At 43.8% G+C, this 17,554-nt stretch overlaps 1 protein-coding gene across 1 annotated transcript in view; it reads left to right on the forward strand.

Annotated features, from left to right (window-relative positions):
• Positions 1-17,554, forward strand: part of USP9X (ubiquitin specific peptidase 9 X-linked) — a 5,037,693-nt gene that overhangs the window by 4,969,994 nt on the left and 50,145 nt on the right. Inside the window, exon 47 of the mRNA XM_044071835.1 lies at positions 16,639-16,734. Coding sequence (XP_043927770.1) covers positions 16,639-16,734 — 96 coding nt within the window. The remainder of the gene's footprint in view (positions 1-16,638; positions 16,735-17,554) is intronic.

The following is a 17,554-nucleotide window of genomic DNA, read 5'->3' on the forward strand; positions in this document are numbered from 1 at the left end:
CCGCGCAGTGCTCGAAGCAGAAGCAGTTCGCAAGTGCCGGTCAGCCGACTCCTGAAATTTTCGTTTGAGTTTCAGAACCGAAGTCTTCAACCTAAAGCTAAGTACCCCTTTGGGGAAACTTTTTCTTGCGCCTTACCGATGTCAGTAAAAGTTAATAATTGCATTACTTGTGGGAAGCAAATACCTCATAAGGATTTTCATTTGTACTGTATTCCTTGCCTAGGCCCTGACCACAACGTGCCTTGCTGTCGGTTTTGTGCTAAATTTAATCAACGCACTATTAAGCGTCGGTATATTTTTGTATCAGAATATTTTGGCTCAAGATTTAACTATCCAGAAATGTCGATTAGCAATCAGACTACCAGAATACACAAAAAACGCAAAGAAAAAGATAGACACAGACTGTCGAGGTCCAAAACCGACGACAAAGCTTCTCCTAAGCCAGTCTCAGGTTTGCCGGTACTCAGTGAGGCGCTTTCGCAGCCCCTGATACCTGCTACTTTTGATTTGCAGGCCTCTACTGAGACCCATTCGGAGTGCAGTATGCCGCGAGACACTTTAAGTATTGAACCCATGGATGTCTCTACCTTAGATGGGTCCGGAGCCACTGAGCAGGCACCGGCTTCTGAGGATGTTTTCAGGCCTAAAGATTTGTATATTAAACCGACACCATCTTCAAAACCTAGGCCAAAATCAACTTCTATGTCTAAATAAAACTGACGCTTGGGCCATGTGCACAAGCCCCCTATGCCTTAAAAAAAAAAAAAAAAAAAATCAAAATGGCTGAGGATTTAATTACCTCGATCAGGGGGTTCCCATCCCCCTTCTGCTAAGAGGCCTAGGCTAGGCACTGACTGAATCATCAGATCAAGTTTCTATTTCTTCTGATTCCTCTTCTGATCAGGAATTATCTATTCCACCTTATGAGGACTCTGATGCAGAAGATTCCATCCCTTCTGCTTCTCCTCCTGAGGATTTTTCTTTTGGAGAAACTTTGCATACCTTAAGGGAACACTTTCACCGGGAGAGTCAGGATTTCGCAGAATCTAAAAAGAGGCTTAGGGATTTCCTTCTTCCTCAGCATAGGCCTTTGGCTATACCTCCTGTTCTAGACATTGTTGATGATGATTTCTCAGAATTCAGCATGGCTCTTGATTCCCTGACTCTGGCTCCTAGTAAGCCAGACAGATATTACAGGGTTCCTGACTCCAACAAATTCCTTTTTAAAAACCCTACTGCTGACCCTGAAACCATTTCTCAGGGTCCCAACGGCGTTAAGGCTTCTACTGCTAAAAATCCTACCCCTTCTGATAGAGACTCCAGGGCACTGGATAGATGGGGTAAGAAGGTTTACATGTCTGCAGCCTTGGCAATCAAGGCTTTAAATTGTCAATTTCATATGCTCAAATATCAGCACCATGTCATGGGCTTACTTAAACAGAAAATGATGTTGATTTCTGACTGTGTGGAAAATAGAGTTGCAGGATTGATTGCATTCAGCTGAACAAGTTGGAAAGCATACTTTGCAATGTGGTTTTGATTCCTTGGAGGCCTCTTGCAGGGCCGCTGTAACTGGATCTGTGATAAGAAGGCATGCTTGGCTCAAGGAGCAGAATTTGCCTGATCATGTTAAAGCAAAATTGTTGGATGCTCCTTTACAACAGGACAGTCTATTTGGTAATGAGGCAGAAGAAGTTTTGAAAAAGATGGAAGATAAAGCTAAATCTATGCAAACTAAAAGATTTCCTACAAGTGTAGCCACCCAGGTTCAGTAGGCACTGGCCTACTAAGAATTGGTCCTTTCCAGTACCCACCAGAGCTGCTCAGGTCAAACCCAGACACTCCAAAGGCTCCAGGTTTCAGTCACAGGGAACTTACAGAACAAAACAATGGGGTGCTTCCACCTCCAAATCTGGAAGTAACAAGACACCTTCCTATGGAAAACCATCTCAATGACTTTCCTCTGCAATCACCAAGCACTTATCTTTTGGCATTCCCTTTGGGGGGAAAACTGGCACTTCATGCACAAAATTGGCAACTAATTACCCAGGACAAGTGGGTTTTAAATATAGTATCCCAGGGATACAGATTTCATTTCTACATGTTGCCAATCCCAAACGGATAGCCAGATCTGCGTCCAAATCAGTGGGCAGTGGCCCAGAAACAAGTTATGTCCCTCATGAACATGGGGGCTATTCAGCCAGTACCAGAAGAGGAATAGGGACAAGGTTTTTATTCAAGACTTTTCCTGGTACCCAGAAAAGACAAATCTTGGCGTCCAGTTCTGGACTTATCAATTCTAAACACATTTCTGGAAATTCCAAAATTCATGATGCTGACTCTTCAACTGTTACTTCCTATGCTAGGCAAAAATGCCTGGTTGGTAACTCTAGACTTAAAAGAGGCTTACCTGCATATCCCAATAAGGGAATCTTGCAGAGGATCCCTCCGCTTCAAAGCAGGCTATTTGCGTTACCAGTTCTCTGCACTGCCCTTTGGCTTATCTACTGTGCCCAGGGTCTTCACAAAGTGCCTGGCTCCAGTAATTGCATTTTGCAGGTGAAAGAAATATTCAAATATATCCATACCTGGACGATTGTCTAATTTAGGCAAATAAAACGGGACATTCTTCAAAAACATCTGGCGTTTGTAAAAACAAGGTTCTAACTTGTCTAGGATATGCCATAAACGAAAATAAATCACAACTGGTACCCTCTCAAAAAATTACATTCCTGGGTGCAAGCTTGAATACAACTGCCCAGATGGCTTACCTTACGCCAGGAAAGCAAATTCATTTGGTGACTTACTTCAAATAGGTGGCCACAAAAACCCTGCTATCTGCAAGACAAATTCTGCAAGCCTTGGGGTTCATGGCCTCCTGCATTCTTCTAATTCCATATGCAAGACTGCATATGAGGAAACTTCAGTGGTACTTAGAGTTTATGGAGTCAACATTGTCACAGCCTGGAAACAATGATTCCTATCATACCTTGCCTGCAACTAGAGTTCCTATGGTGGGCCGAGGCCTGCCACCAAAACAAGGGACTGCCATTCTTTCCACCCCCCCGCCACACAAACCCTAACTACAGTCGCATCAGAATGTGCTTGGGGGGGGGGCTCATCTGGCAGGGAAGTGCATTCAGGGCAAATGGAGCCCAAATCAAATGCACCTTCATATCAATCAAAAAGAGATGCTAGCTGTACAGAATGCACCAACAGCCTTCAAGGACTACCTTCATCCAGGCCAATTAATGATAAAGACAGACAACACCACAGTTATGTGGTACACTAACAAGCAGGGGGGTACACACTCCTACCCCCTTTGCAGACTAACCATGGCATTGTGGAACACAGCCTTGACCTACCAAATACAACTACAAGCTCGATTCCTGCCAGGAAAGCTGAATACTCTGGCAGACAAACTAAGCAGAAATTTCATGGACCCGCATGAATGGAAACTGGAACCACAGATTTTCAACATATTGACACGCAAATGGGGGAGTCCAGACAGAGATCTTTTTGCCTCACCCCAGAACTATCAGTTGGACAAATTCTGCGCAAGAACTCATCACAAAAAAGCCTGGAAAGTGGATGCTCTATCATTCAGCTGGAAAAACCTATCAGTCTGTGCTTTTCCCCCTCTGCCTCTGCTCTCCAAAGTTCTACTAAAAGTCAAACAGGACAAACCAAAAATGATTCTGATTGCTCCAGACTGGCCTCGCCAACACTGGTACCCACTCCTGCATAGTGTGTCACACCTTCCACTGTGGCACCTGCCTCAGACACCTTACTTACTATCTCAGCAAAACAACCAAATTCTGCGCACACAGCTCCAAACTTTGAATCTTGCAGCGTGGCTAATCAGCTAAATTTACCCTTAGCATCCCTCGGCAAACCTGTGATGGATGTAATTTTGGAGGCAAGAAGGCCTAGTACTACCTAATCTTATGCTGACAAATGGAAAAGATTCTGTGCCTGGAATCAGTCACTAGGATTAAGCACAGCAGTGCCCAATATTCCTCAGATTTTACAATACTTAACTGAGATGCTTCACAAGGGCCTGTCATTTTCTTCCATAAAAATCCATGCCTCAGCCATTTCAGCTCATTACAACACAGAACCTCCCCTCTTCTCTCATCCTCTGCTAAAGCAGTATCTCAGAGGGGCCAGAAACTTAAGACCACCCAGGAGAGCTCCAACTCCTGCCTGGGACCTCAATTTTGTATAGGAAAAACTCACTCTCCCTCCTTTCGAGACAGCTGCTACTGCAGACGTAAAATTTCTCTCCTGGAAAACAGCTTTCCTTTTAGCAGTCACTTCAGGTAGAAGGATTTCAGAATTAAAGACTCTTATGGCAGTGTAGCCTTTCATTATTTTTCATGCAGACAGGGTGTCTCTTAGAACCAATCCATCCTTCATGCCTAAGGTGGTATCCAGTGTGGCTCTTAATCAGATCATTCATTTGCCAACTTTTTTTCCCAATCTACAGAACAAGGGGGGAGCAGATTCTGCATTCATTCGATGTACACAGACAACTTAGATTTTACTTAAACAGAACAAAATCTCTAAGAAAATCTGAACTACTGGTGGCATTTGCTGCAGGGGCAGAGGGAAAGGCTATTTCAAAGCAGACTATTTCCAAATGGATAAGCCATTGTATTTGTTTCTGCTATATGCACCATGGTAAAACTATCCCCCAGGGGATTGGATCTCATTCCACCAGGGCTGCATCTACTTCTGCAGCTTTTCTCAGAGGTGTTCTTACCAGATTACCAGAGACATTCTAAAAGCTGCTACCTGGAGCTCAGTTCATACATTCACCAAACATTACCATTTACCTTTCTTCTCTAAATCCAGATCTGGCTTTGCCACTGCTGTCCTGCAGGGCCTTACAGCTGGTCCTAATGTTGTATAAATCCATCCTCCCCAACCATAGCTTTGGGAATCTACCCAAATGTAATGACTGCAACAGTGAAACACAAAGAACATAGTACAGTTGTGTACACTTACCATAAATGTAGATGTTCGAGTGTATTCACTGTTGCAGTCCTGGATACCCTCCCTCCAGCCCCCTGTTTTTCTCTTACTATACCTCTACTTTCTTTTACTATGCTTAAAAGCCTTTTTGGTGCATTTGCTTTTGTTTGGAGGTATATTTTTTGTGTTTTTAATTATATATAATATTTTGCTCCCCATTTGGGGGGCACCTGACATCTGGGGCAAGAAAAACTGATGTAATGGCGTCTGCTGCATGTTTTATACCCCTGACGACCTGATGTCATGGAAGAAGGGACAACAACCGACGCAGGACCCAAGACTTTAAGCAGGCTGACTGTGGGCAACCTGCCAACAGATTACCCAAATGTAATGAGTGCAACAGTGAATACACTCGAACATCTACATTTATGGTAAGTGTACACAACTGTACTTTCTACCTGAGCAAAACCAAAACCATTAGGAAAACTAACCAGCTCTTTGTCTCCTTTCACCCCAGAGACCTGGGCAAGGCAGTCTCCAAGCAAACCATTGCATGCTGGATCAGGAAAACTATTTGCTTCTGTTACTCCCACCATGGAAAGGAACCTCCAGTGGGAGTAAAGGCCCATTCCACTAGAGCTGTGGCCAACTCCAGGGCCTTCATGAAAGGTCTAACACGGCATCCATTTTGGAAGCAGCCACTTGGGCCACTATCCACACTTTCATAAGTTAGTACTAGGCTACTGCCCTTGCGAGCCATTTTAAGCCTAGCCAGTTATCCCCTGTGAGATTCAAACCCTTTACCTTGTGTTTGTAAGGCAAACACCTTAAACATTAGGCCACCCTCCCAACCAGTACTTTCAGCAAACATTACAAACTTGACCAAGTTTCCAGAGTTAGGACAAGATTAGTCAGGGCAGTCCTGCAGGAATTTGTAGAATCCTCTTCATCTACCACCACCCTCTCATCCGCATAAGCTGTGGTAAGTTCCCACAACTAGAATGCTGCAACATAGGAATAGAAGGACATAGAAGAGTTGTGTAAAATCTTATCATAACCATAGATGTCCTTCTCTTCCATGTTGCAGTATTCCTTCCCACCCACCAGTCCCTCAAAGTCATTTTCCTTTACCTGGCCTAGCCATACTACAGTAGGACACCAGGTCACACACCAGAAAACCACTGGCATTCCTCCTGCTGGACCTTATTCTCTGCCTATTGGCCTTCACGTTCTGAGGATTGTGCATGCAGACGTCACATTTAAGGCCCCTGGTTTATGGCCTTATGTGTGATGTCCCACGCACACTGCAACAGCCAAGCTGAAGCTTTTGTATAGGAGCTGACGTACGAGTCGCCTGAGGGCAGAAAATCCCACAACTGGAATACTGAAACATGGAAGAGAAGGACATCTATGGTTATGGTAAGATTTTACACAACTGTTCTTTACTCATGCATACATTTTTTTTCTCTTCTAAGGATAGCAGTTGCTGTCCACAGACTTTGTGGGCATCCTCTCTGGCAAACTCCATTACCCCTCCCCATTGTCCTTCACCCTTTGCTTCCTACCTCCCTACTTCTGACTTGCACACTATGTTGGCCAAATGATTTCTCACTTTCCTATTCCCCAACCAGATTAACTTCTAAACCTGCCACATTTCCTTCTCATCCTGGTGTGCTAATGAGCTCATTACCCGTCAGCCCCCCCCCCCCCAACACACACACACACACACACACACAAGCAAAACCACTATTTCTTCCATATTGTCTTACAAACACGATGGTCCTAAATATCCTTGTCACTTCCAGAGATGCTGGCTTCCTTACCAGAGCATTGTATATGGAGATATGTTCCCCCTCTTTCTGACTTATTCAGCATTTGTCTGAAGTCCCCTACTTTTCCCATATAACCCTGACAGTGTATGGTCCTATCTGTGCAACATGCATTCCTGCAGATCTACAATAGTCCTGTACTTGTACTCTGGATGCTTCATCCTACAATCCTAGCTTTCATCCAGTTGTTTTTTATTTGCACTTGTTGCATCCACTGTGTCAGTCTTCAGTCCCTTCTTGGCCAGACGTCCCATTTTTACCTGTCATTACCAGAATGAGAGTCCGTCATTTAGACAGCTGTCACGGTGAATCTAAATTTTTCCTCTTTATAGGCCTAGCTACCTGTGCACACTTTGCTAACCAGGGGAAGAGTGTCATGTAGTTAGCAGTCTGTATTGGTTGTCCCTAACATCCAGAAAGAAAACTGCCAGCAAGCAGCCCTGCCCTAAACCTGAAGCATGGCAAGTGGTTTCCCATGTTTCCACCAGGGAAATCCACTAAACTGTGTTCTCCCTGAGCTCCTGCACTTCTCTTCCATTCATTAGAGGCGAGCAGGCCATGTCACTTTACCCCACCACCACCACGCCCTACCTGCTGGGTCCAGTGCCAGAGCTGCTAATCTCAACCCCCAGTTGCCTTGTCACAGTCAGGGGTCCATCAAACTGTGCTGTGGAGCCAGGCAGCCTTCATCCAGTTTTGATTCCTGATTTTTTCCTCAGACATTTTGTACCCCTCTCCACTTTTAAATTCCCATAAAGCCTGCCTGACTTCTGTGGTTTCAGTTTGTTCCAAGTCTCCTTTTTCATATGCCATACTCCAGTCTCCTGCTTTTCCTTGTCCCTATAAACAACCATTGTTACCATCCATCTCTTCCTACTTCAGTGGTTGCCCACTATTCAAATCATACTGCTTCCCTAATTCCTCAAAAATATTAAAACTTACCCTTTTCCTCTGCTTGCACAGTTAATTTCTCCATCTTACTCCTCATGATATCCACTTAACCTGTCCTACTGTTCCAGTATTGTTAGCCTCTTAGAATGCAATCTCAGGTTCACACTAGTGCCTTCTTAACCACCTTGTTATCCTTTCCAGATTACTCGCATCAGTTTCTCACCTTTTCCCTTACTTTCTCATTACAGTCAGCACAGACTTTCTTCCTACCCCCTCATCTTTGGTTCTTATTAACCCAGTGCTGCATCCCTGCTGAAGTTCAAAATAAACATCTACCGCTTTGCATCCCTTTATTGTTGCATGTAAAGCTTTCACAGATTGACCGCATTTTTCTAATGTTATCTGGTGACAAAGTGTTGACAAGCCTTGGGAGATGTCTTATCTGTGACAACCACTGTTACCCCTGCCTCTTCAATTTCCCACCTCTTTATTGACTCTGTTCTTTCATTCCACCTGTCCTTTAAGTTTCAAACCTTTCCCAAAAGATTATGGTAGTTTTTAACTCTAATCTTCTTCACCGTGGAGTATATCCTAAATCCTAGTTCTAGTCCACCCATCACCACTAGAAGTTCACATGCCTTCCCCCTTTTTATGTAGCCTAATCACCAGCAGTTTCTGTGAAATGAACCATGACTCCCCTACCATCAAACTCTTGAAATGCTACCAGACATTATGGAAATGTTTAGTTTAGGTTCATTAAAAGTAAAATGCAGTCAGATGTCCATAGAGATTAAAGCTGCATCTCTTCCATCCCTTCAGACTTGACTTCACTATATACCAGTACCTCCGTTACCATTAGAAGTTATCTGTGTAGAAGCAGGTAGACCTTCTTCTTCTCCCCTTAATGCAGGAGTCTGATAGTCTTTCAGTGTCTACTAGTCTGTCTGTTTAGGAGCCTTCACACCATAAGAAAAGTTTGTTCCCCAACTGCGTGTGCCAGCTTCTCAAACCTGTACCATCTCTCCGAAGATTTTTAGCTAGCAAATGATACACTTCTCCTTTCCCTCCAATAAAAAATTGTAGTAACTGACTGGCATGTCACCCCCCCCCCCCTAACAAAATTGAAACAATTCTTTACATATTCATTTATTTAAAAAATACAGTCCAGTCATGTGCTGCTGTGTATTAAAAAGTAAAAGAAAAATCAGTGACTTGCAATAGAGAAAACAGTATGTGCACTGATAATTGGGTTTAAAATAGTGCACCAAAAATTACCCTACTTTTAATTGTAATTTTGAATTGAACTGAAAAAAATATGGCACACATTGCATTTGATTTTGATTAACATTAATTAATGACTTTTTTGTTATTGAGTTTTAATAAGTGCAGGGTCACATATTTCTTGTATTTTTGTTCATTCAGTTTCTTTGGTAACTTTGACACGCGTGTCATAGGTTCGCCATCACTGGAATAAACAAAAAGAATTGGATAGGAAAATCCTAAGTGAAAGATCTACACTGGTTGAGTTTTTAGTTGAATCTAGAACAGAAGCTGGTGCTAAAAAAAGGTTAATTAGTATGGCATATAAAATATTGCACAGTAACTTTAGGAATCAATCAGAAAATATTGGCAAGAGAGATTAGGCAAGCAGTTCACAAAGAAACAATGAAAGGGCATATGAGTGGCTCCCAAATATGCAACAAAGATTAGAAGATTTAGGAATTTTGCTTTGAAGTGTTGCAGGTAGATCGCAGATGTTGAAGGTGTATGCAACAAGCAAGAAAGAGGTTCCTGGGAGCATGTTTTCAGTGTGTAATGAGATGGCAGACTAAAAATTCCATACAATGTAATCTGGAAGGAATAATGGGTGAGCAAATGAGTTAACTAAAGAATGTTTTTCTTTTCTTTTTTTTTTTTTTTTTTTTTTTTTTTTTGTTTGTTTGTTTGTTTTTTTGAGCTGGGATGCAGGATCTAAATTGCATACATAGTAAATTTAATTCTGGTGACTGCCAAAAAAGCAATTGCTGGAAAGTGGAAGAGTCTAAAACAACCATACATGAAGTAATGAATATTGTAACATCGATAAAATAACAGGAAGGAACAAATTACATAGAAAAATATGGAAATTGTGGGAACAGTACATGAGAAAAAATTGGAGGAAGAGTTGAGGTTTTAAGAAAAGTCAGAAACTGAACAGTTTATGTAATGTTGGATTGATTACATTGTATGGAAAGTATGTGGTGTATAATGTTTGTAAATGAGAACTTGTTAATACTGTTTGTTTACTTTTAGATAAATGTAAGTTTGCCAGTGTCACAAGTGATAACTCAGTAAAGGTATTAAAAAAATGTAATAACTTCTACTGGCCCACTTTGACAGCCTGCACTTCACAAACCCCACCTGTCCTTGTTCCATTAATTGAAGGATTCTGTCAGTCCTGGCTACTTGTATTCTAGCAAAGATTATTTAATCTTTTTTGTAAAAAAAAAAAAAACGAGAGATAGAAATGTGTAGATCTGAAGTAGTTCATTTCATTTGTTCTTCAGCCTGTGGGTATTCAGATCTGGATCGGGATCAGAGACGGCAGCTTCACCAGTATCTGATCCTAGCTCCAAGCTCCTCCCCTTACCCATAATACTCCATCTCCTTCCATCCCTCAGATCACGTTTGCCATGGCTTGCCTAGCATCATGATCTCAGAGCTCCAGGCGTGGTGAGTGTTTAAAAGTGAATTTTTTGTTGTTAGTATGTCTATTTCTAGTAGAAGTTAGATCAGGTTTTCTCTTCTTCCTCCTCTTGTCCCTCATTGTGCATCGCGTTCAAAAAGAAAAAACAGTTAGTTATAACTTAGTACAGTAGTTTCCTCCTCCCTCTTCGTTAGTCTGTGTGTGCTTGTGAGTGTGTGGTTGGTCAAGTAAAGACCATTTTTCCTCTTTTCTAGTATGGCTGAGCAGGCTAAACCTATTTGTAGGAAATGCACAGTGTGTGGCCACAAGCTGTCCCCAGTCGATGACCACACACACTGTGCTTTGTGTTTTTAGGGGCCTCTCACCAGTCTACGGACTGTCAGATTTGTGCAGGCTTTAACCCTAGGGCCTTGAAAGACCGCATAGCCAAACTTATCATGAAAGGGCTACTTTCTGCGTTGGGGGCTGCTGTTCCTGTGACTTCTGCGGTCACGGCTGTGACTGTTTATTCTCCCCCTTCATCCTCCTCCCAGGCCAGGACTCACCCTCCTGACAAGAGACCTGTGGAGGGTGACATTACTAAACATTTTAGGGATAAAGGTAGGAAGAGATCCCCAGATCAGTCAGTTCCATTGGGTCTTCCCCAAAAACTGCAGGCTGTTTCTAGGCCTAGCACTCCTCTGCTCCGGTCACCTAGACTTTTGCCGGAGGAACCTACACCTTCATCTAGAGCTTCTGTGTTCTGACATGCCAGGTTGGCGTCAGTGGCCTCTTTGTCACGTTCTGCAAGAACTTTAAGTGAAGCGGAGATGGACAAAATTATAAGATTTATTCGCACCCAGATCCAGATGAGTCTTGTCAGCCCCCCCCCCCCCCTTGCAGGCTCTGCTCCAATCCCCCATCGGATCTGAGGAGAGCTGCTTCCTTACTGGTGTCCCAGGAAGCTCACTCTCCTTCAGCATTCGATGTGGTGGAAAGGATTCTCTCGAGTAGGTCGAGACCCCTGACTATTTCCTCTGATTCCGCCCCAACTCCCTCGGTTCTGGAAGCAAATTCGGCCATTTTGTCCACTCAGGGACAGCCTGTGCCTGATGTGCCCCAGGTGGTTCCCCTCGCCGGAACAGCAGGCAGTTTGCCAGTCCGCTTCGGAGAGTTCCACCGAAGAGGTTCCTCGCAAATGGGTGTGCAAAAGGAGGCACCTGGACTTCTCCCCAGAGTCCCTTACCGAACAGAGGACACCAATTTGGAGGAAGGGGAAGGCTCCCCCAGATCACCCTCCAATGATGTCTCCTTTGGAGACGTCATGGAACTCTTGCACCAATGAGGGGGGTCCACCCCCAAGCCTACCCCGGATGAGTCTGTGTTTCTGGAGGCCTTCGGCATGGGCCTGTCTACTTCTTGGATGTCCCTTCCCATAGATCCTTTGGTGAACCTTGCCACCTGGGCATGGACGGAACCGGATGCCGTGGAGCCAATCCCAAAATGACCGGACAAGATCTTGAGTCCCCCTTTGGATAGACCTAATTGGAACAAACTGTCCCCTGTAGATGCTATGGTGGTAGCAGCCGCCACCAAGAAGGAACTAGCTCAAGAAAGTTCTATGGTCCATCCCCCCTGACCGAGAGTCCAGGATGATGGATCGCCTAGGGAAGCAGGTGTATGCTTCAGCCACCTTTTCCATAAGGGCGCTGAATTAATTTTGCACACATTTCACGACTGCGGCGTGACCTTATCAAAGAGCTAGTGAGTCGCCCCTAGAGTCCATGTCGCCAGAGGATACGCGCACATTCTCCATGCAGATGGCCTCTCTAAAAGTGGTATCTAATACGTACATGCGCCTCCTCTCTCATGCCACGAAGAAGCAGCAATTATGGCCAGGTCTGGCGTTGCTATGAGGTGTCACGCTTGACTCAGGCTGTGTCAGTTCACAGAACCCTTTAAGGCATCATGTGCAAATGCCTCTTATGATGGTTCTTCCCTGTTTGAGAAGACTGTTCATGAGACGGTTCAGAGCGAAAAGGATGGGAAGACACTGCCATCGGGATTCGCTTCTCCAATGCTCAAAGATTCTTCTCCAGGAATCAGCGAGGGCAAAAGAAGATGTGGTTCCAGAAGTCTCAGTATTCGCAGGACACTCGGGACTCATCTTCCTCCAGAGACAGAGGGAGTTTTGATAGATGCCAGCCCAGAGGCAGAGGGGGGGTTCCGAGGAACATGGAGCCTCGAGAACCGTTCTTGGACAGGCCCACGCAGCAGCCCTGAGGGGTTGCCCAACTGCTCTGCTCTGGAGGCAGTCAGGGGTCGTCTTTCGTTACACCTAATGGCATGGGAGTCTGTGTCAACAGACCATTGGGTGCTTCAGATCTTATCCAGAGGCTATGCCATCCCCTTTGTGGAATCTCCTCTTCCACCAAAACACCTCCCAGACCCGTGCAGAGGGAGGCAGCAGTATTAAAAATAGACAAGCTGCTAAAGAAACGAACCATCCAACCTGTCCCCCATGAACAGTCCGGATTGGGCATCTACTCCAGGTTCTTTTTGGTGCCAAAGATGACGGGGGACCCTAAGACCTATTCTAGACCTTTCCATCTCTTAAGACTTATTCTAGACCTTTCCACCCTCAACCTGTCAGTTGCCAAAGAGAAGTTTCGGATAGTCACTTTACAATCCATTCTGCCTTACCTGCAGGAGAAAGACTGGATGTGCTCGATAGACATACAGGATGCGTACTACCATATAATGATTCACAGTTGCTCCAGGAGGTTCCTCCGCTTTTGGCTAAGGGGCCAATCATTACTAGTTTCGAGCCCTACCCTTCGGTCTCACCACAGCCTCCAGGGTGTTCACCAAGGTCATGGCAGTTGTAGCAGCTCACCCAAGGCTTCAGGGAATACAGGTCTTCCTGTACTTGGACGATTGGCTCCTTGTTGCTCCCACCAAGCATCAACTTTGTCAAGCCAGAGACTTATTTTGTGAAGCTGTCAGACCATCTGGGTATCACTATCAGCATAGCAAAATCTTCTCTGATCCCAGTCCAGGTTCTAGAGTACATTGGAGCAAGGATAGACACTTTGCAAATTAATGTTTTTCTAACCCCGGAGAGAATTCGGAGCTTACGACTCCATGTGTCCTTGATTATTTAGTCACACCTCCTGTCAGCAGAGATGGTACTACGAGCTCTTGGTTCCATGGCAGCCACAATTACCCTTCTTCCTTGTGTTGATCTACGTATGTGGGTTCAGCAGTGGACATCAGCGGTCCAATGGTCATGGTTAGATCTACCGTTGACGCATCCAATACGCATCAGCAGGGCTGGCAGGGAGCCCCTCTTCTGGTGTATGCAGTCCTCGGAACTGGCCGAGGGACACCCATTTATTGCAGCCCCTCCCCAAGCCATGGTAACCATGGACGCTTCCCAATTGGGGGGGGGGGTATTTCTCAGCAAGGACAGTCCAAGGAACGTGGTCCCTGAATGAGACCAAGTTGCATATCAATGTCCTAGAGATGAGGGTGGTCCTTTTAGCGGTGCAGGCCCTTCATGCCTTTCTTCCTCTGGGAACTATTACTGTACAGTCAGCCATGTCAGTAGTCTGGTACATCAAGAAGCAGGGAGGAATCGGATCTTATCCCCTTTGTCACAAGGCCATGAGAGTGTGGGAATGGGCGATCTCCTCAAGCCGGTTTCTGGTAGCAATGCACATTGCGGGACAGTCCAACATCCTGGCGGACAAACTGAGTAGGACTATTCTGATGCCTTATGAGTGGTCTCTGAATCCTTCGGTAGCGGAGCAGATCTTCCTCGAGTGGGGATGGCCTTGCTGTAATCTCTTCGCATCTCCTTCTAGCGCAAAGTGCAGCGTGTTCTTTGCTCTGAACCCCCCCCCCCCGCAGGAGGAGTCCCCCAGAGATGCTCTAGTTTGTTTGGCCTCCCAGTCTTCTTTATGCTTACCCCCCATTACCTCTTGTTTCGAAATTCCTCCAGAAGGCTCGCAGTCTGGGGAGCAAAGTGATCCTCATTGCCCCGTTCTGCCCTCACCAAGTATGGTTTCCCTTCCTCTGGTCTCATCTACTAGGTCCTCCATGGATCTTAGATCCGATTCTGGATCTCGTATTTCAGCCCTCGGGGGTTCCTCATCCAAATCTGGGCAGTTTGAAGCTCTCTGCTTGGCTGCTCCAGTTCTCTTGATAGCTAGGACTCCCAGTTTATCTTTTCCAGTCAAGACTATTCTGGTGTCAGCTCACTAATAGTCTACCAGGAAGCTTTAGTGCAGTAAATGGAAGCATTTTTCCATATGGGCTTCTCAGAGGGATCTGGATCCTTTCACATATCCTGTCCTGGCAGTGTTGGAATTCTTGGCATATTTATTCCATCAAGGTGCTAGCTATTCTGTGGTGAAAGTTCAATTGGCCACCATTTCCAACTTTCATATTGGGGAGAACATGGTTTCTTTAGCATCCCCTAAACTTTGTAAAACCTTTATTAAAGGTACCTTTCATGTAAGGCCCCCAGTAAAGGATCCTACCCTTCTTTTGGGACCTGACTTTGGTTTTGCAGGCTCTTGTTGCTCCACCCTTTGAGCCGGCTGCATCAGTAGACCTGAAATTCTTATCTTGGAAAACGGCCTTCCTTGTAGCAATCTCCTTGGCTAGGAGAGTTTCAAAACTTCAAGCGTTGTCTGTCAAAGCTCCATATATGGTTTTCTATAAGGACAGGGTGTCACTTCGTACCAATCCATCTTTTCTTCCCAAGGTGGCTTCTGAGACTAATATCAACCATCTCTGGAAGATATTTGTTCTGCGGCTATTTGGTCCTCGTCTCATACCTTCATTTCTCACTATAAACTGGACATGATATCTAGAGGGAGAGCATCCTTTGGCTCCACAGTGCTCTGGAATATATTTCCATGAGGGCCACCCAGGTGTTTCGTAGCTGGGGACTCTTTCACACAGGTTGAAGAACAAATGAACTAAACTACTTCAGATATAGAAGTTATGTACTCACCATAACATTCCATCTGAGTAGTTCTACTTCATTTGTCTTCAACCATCCCTCCCTTCTTCCTTCTGACCTTATCATTATCGATTACTCTGGTAGATGGGAGAGAGTGCTTCTGCGGCTCTCCTGTTCATACTTTTTAAGGTTGTATGTAGCCTGTTGTGATAAGGTCTTATTGGGTCGGGCTTAGGTTGATGGTGCAGCAAACTCGATCTGAGGGATAGAAGGAGATGGAGGGGTAGTATGGGTAAGGGGAGGAGCTTGGAGCGCGGATCAGATGCTGGTGAAGCTGCCATCCTGAATCCGATCTGGATTCAAATACCCACAGGTTGAAGACAAATTAAGTAGAACTACTCAGATGGAGCGTTATAGTGAGTTACATAACTTCTTTTTTGTAGAAATGTAATAGTCTTCTGTCTTATGAGGCAGAATAGTCACCATGGACTCTTCCATTGAAGAGGCCATTTGTCTCCGTTTAACAATTCATTAAATAGTATACAGCATGCTTTAGCCCCTTTCATGCCACCATTTTCTTGGAATCCAGGGAGAAAAATCTAACTTCTCTGCTTTTCCACCTTACCACTACTCCTTTACCTTTGGCTCTGTTAAAAGCATCCTTTTTTGTCATAATTCTGTACCCATTGTATTTAACTACTCTCCATCTACGTCCCCTCACCACCATTTCCTCTCCTTTTTCAAAACACATAATTTACTCATTTTGTACATCACCTTTCCCAGTACCCCTGTGTTGTCCCCCTTCCTAGCCTCTTGTATGCATCATCTCCCTTTAACCTTCATTCTGAGTTTGTAACTTTTCAGTATTACTAAAATCCAGCCATTGTTTCCAGTTCAGCATTTTTATATTTTAGCATATGTAAGTATTGTCTTGCATGTACAGCCTCCTGTTGTTTTTTTGTATGATGCATTAATAATTTTATAGGACCACTGTTTAGTGCATAATAAATGTTCAGTTCCATGTTTGCGCTTTTGCTTTAATGTCATTACCTTATAAAAGCTGTTTGTACTGTTTTGTGTTTTATTAGGCTGTATAATCTCAACTACATATTATTAATCTGTATAATCTCAGCTGCATATTCTTATTTGTTTACCCCACTTCATTCCTAAATAGGATCATTTTTATTTCTAGTAAAAATTACAGGCTTAAAGCATAGTTGTAGTAGTGGAAAAAATAAGTCAAATGAAAAGTTTCATAGAAATTAGTAGGTACTACTTTTACAAATTGTTTTAATGTTTTAAAGGAGCCAGATGATCAAGACGCCCCAGATGAGCATGAATCTTCTCCTCCTGAAGATGCACCTTTATATCCTCATTCACCTGGTTCTCAGTATCAGCAGGTAAATGTCTCAAGATTAATGGTAATCCAAGAATTCTTTCAATAAATGTGATATGTTGCTCATATATTTTAGAATGGACTCAACTTAAATGAAATTTGTTTAAGTAAACATTGGATTTTGACAACCCCTGTTTCTTGTTTCTTTTTAATTGTTGAAATGTATTATAGTTGTAGATTATTTTCATGTATGGTTAATTGTCTTCTAATGCTTCTAGCTTGTCTGATGTTATGAGGCATTAGTTCAGAAGTAGTAGTTTTTGGGGGAGGTTTTCCATTGTAGTGCACATTTAGAGCTCAGCGAGGTGCCAGATGACCTAGGTTTGAATATGTGATAGGGCTGTGTGGCAGAGTATGGTTAGTGTTCAGCAAAAACACTTAATTTCAGTGTTTGGATATGTATGACACATAATGTAAACACCATGAAGCATGTCAATGGCATAATTTCCCTTATTCTCAAGCCCAAGTTTGTTTTTGGTTTACACTTTGATTTTCACTTCAGTTAACATTTCCCCCCCTAAATTGTAACAATCTTCTGCTTTCAGTGACAAACCTTCAAACAGTGATATGTGAGATTTCCTTTTAGGCAGATAAACTGCTGTAATGTAGGAAAACAAGACATTACATTTTACCCTTTGTCCTAGGTACTGTTTCTGGATTACTTGCTGGCCATCACTTCTTGTCTTTTGATGAGATTTGTTCTACCCACCTGCACCATGTTTGTCTTTACTGTAACCAAGAAAACCACTTAATATATTTCTATTGATTTACAAAACATTTTCCTATTTTGTAACTACTATATTTTCACCATCTTTAGAAAGATG

Source organism: Protopterus annectens, chromosome 5.part0 (genome assembly GCF_019279795.1).
Source record: "Protopterus annectens isolate FY-2018-M chromosome 5.part0, PAN1.0, whole genome shotgun sequence".
Taxonomy (NCBI): Eukaryota; Metazoa; Chordata; order Ceratodontiformes; family Protopteridae; genus Protopterus; species Protopterus annectens.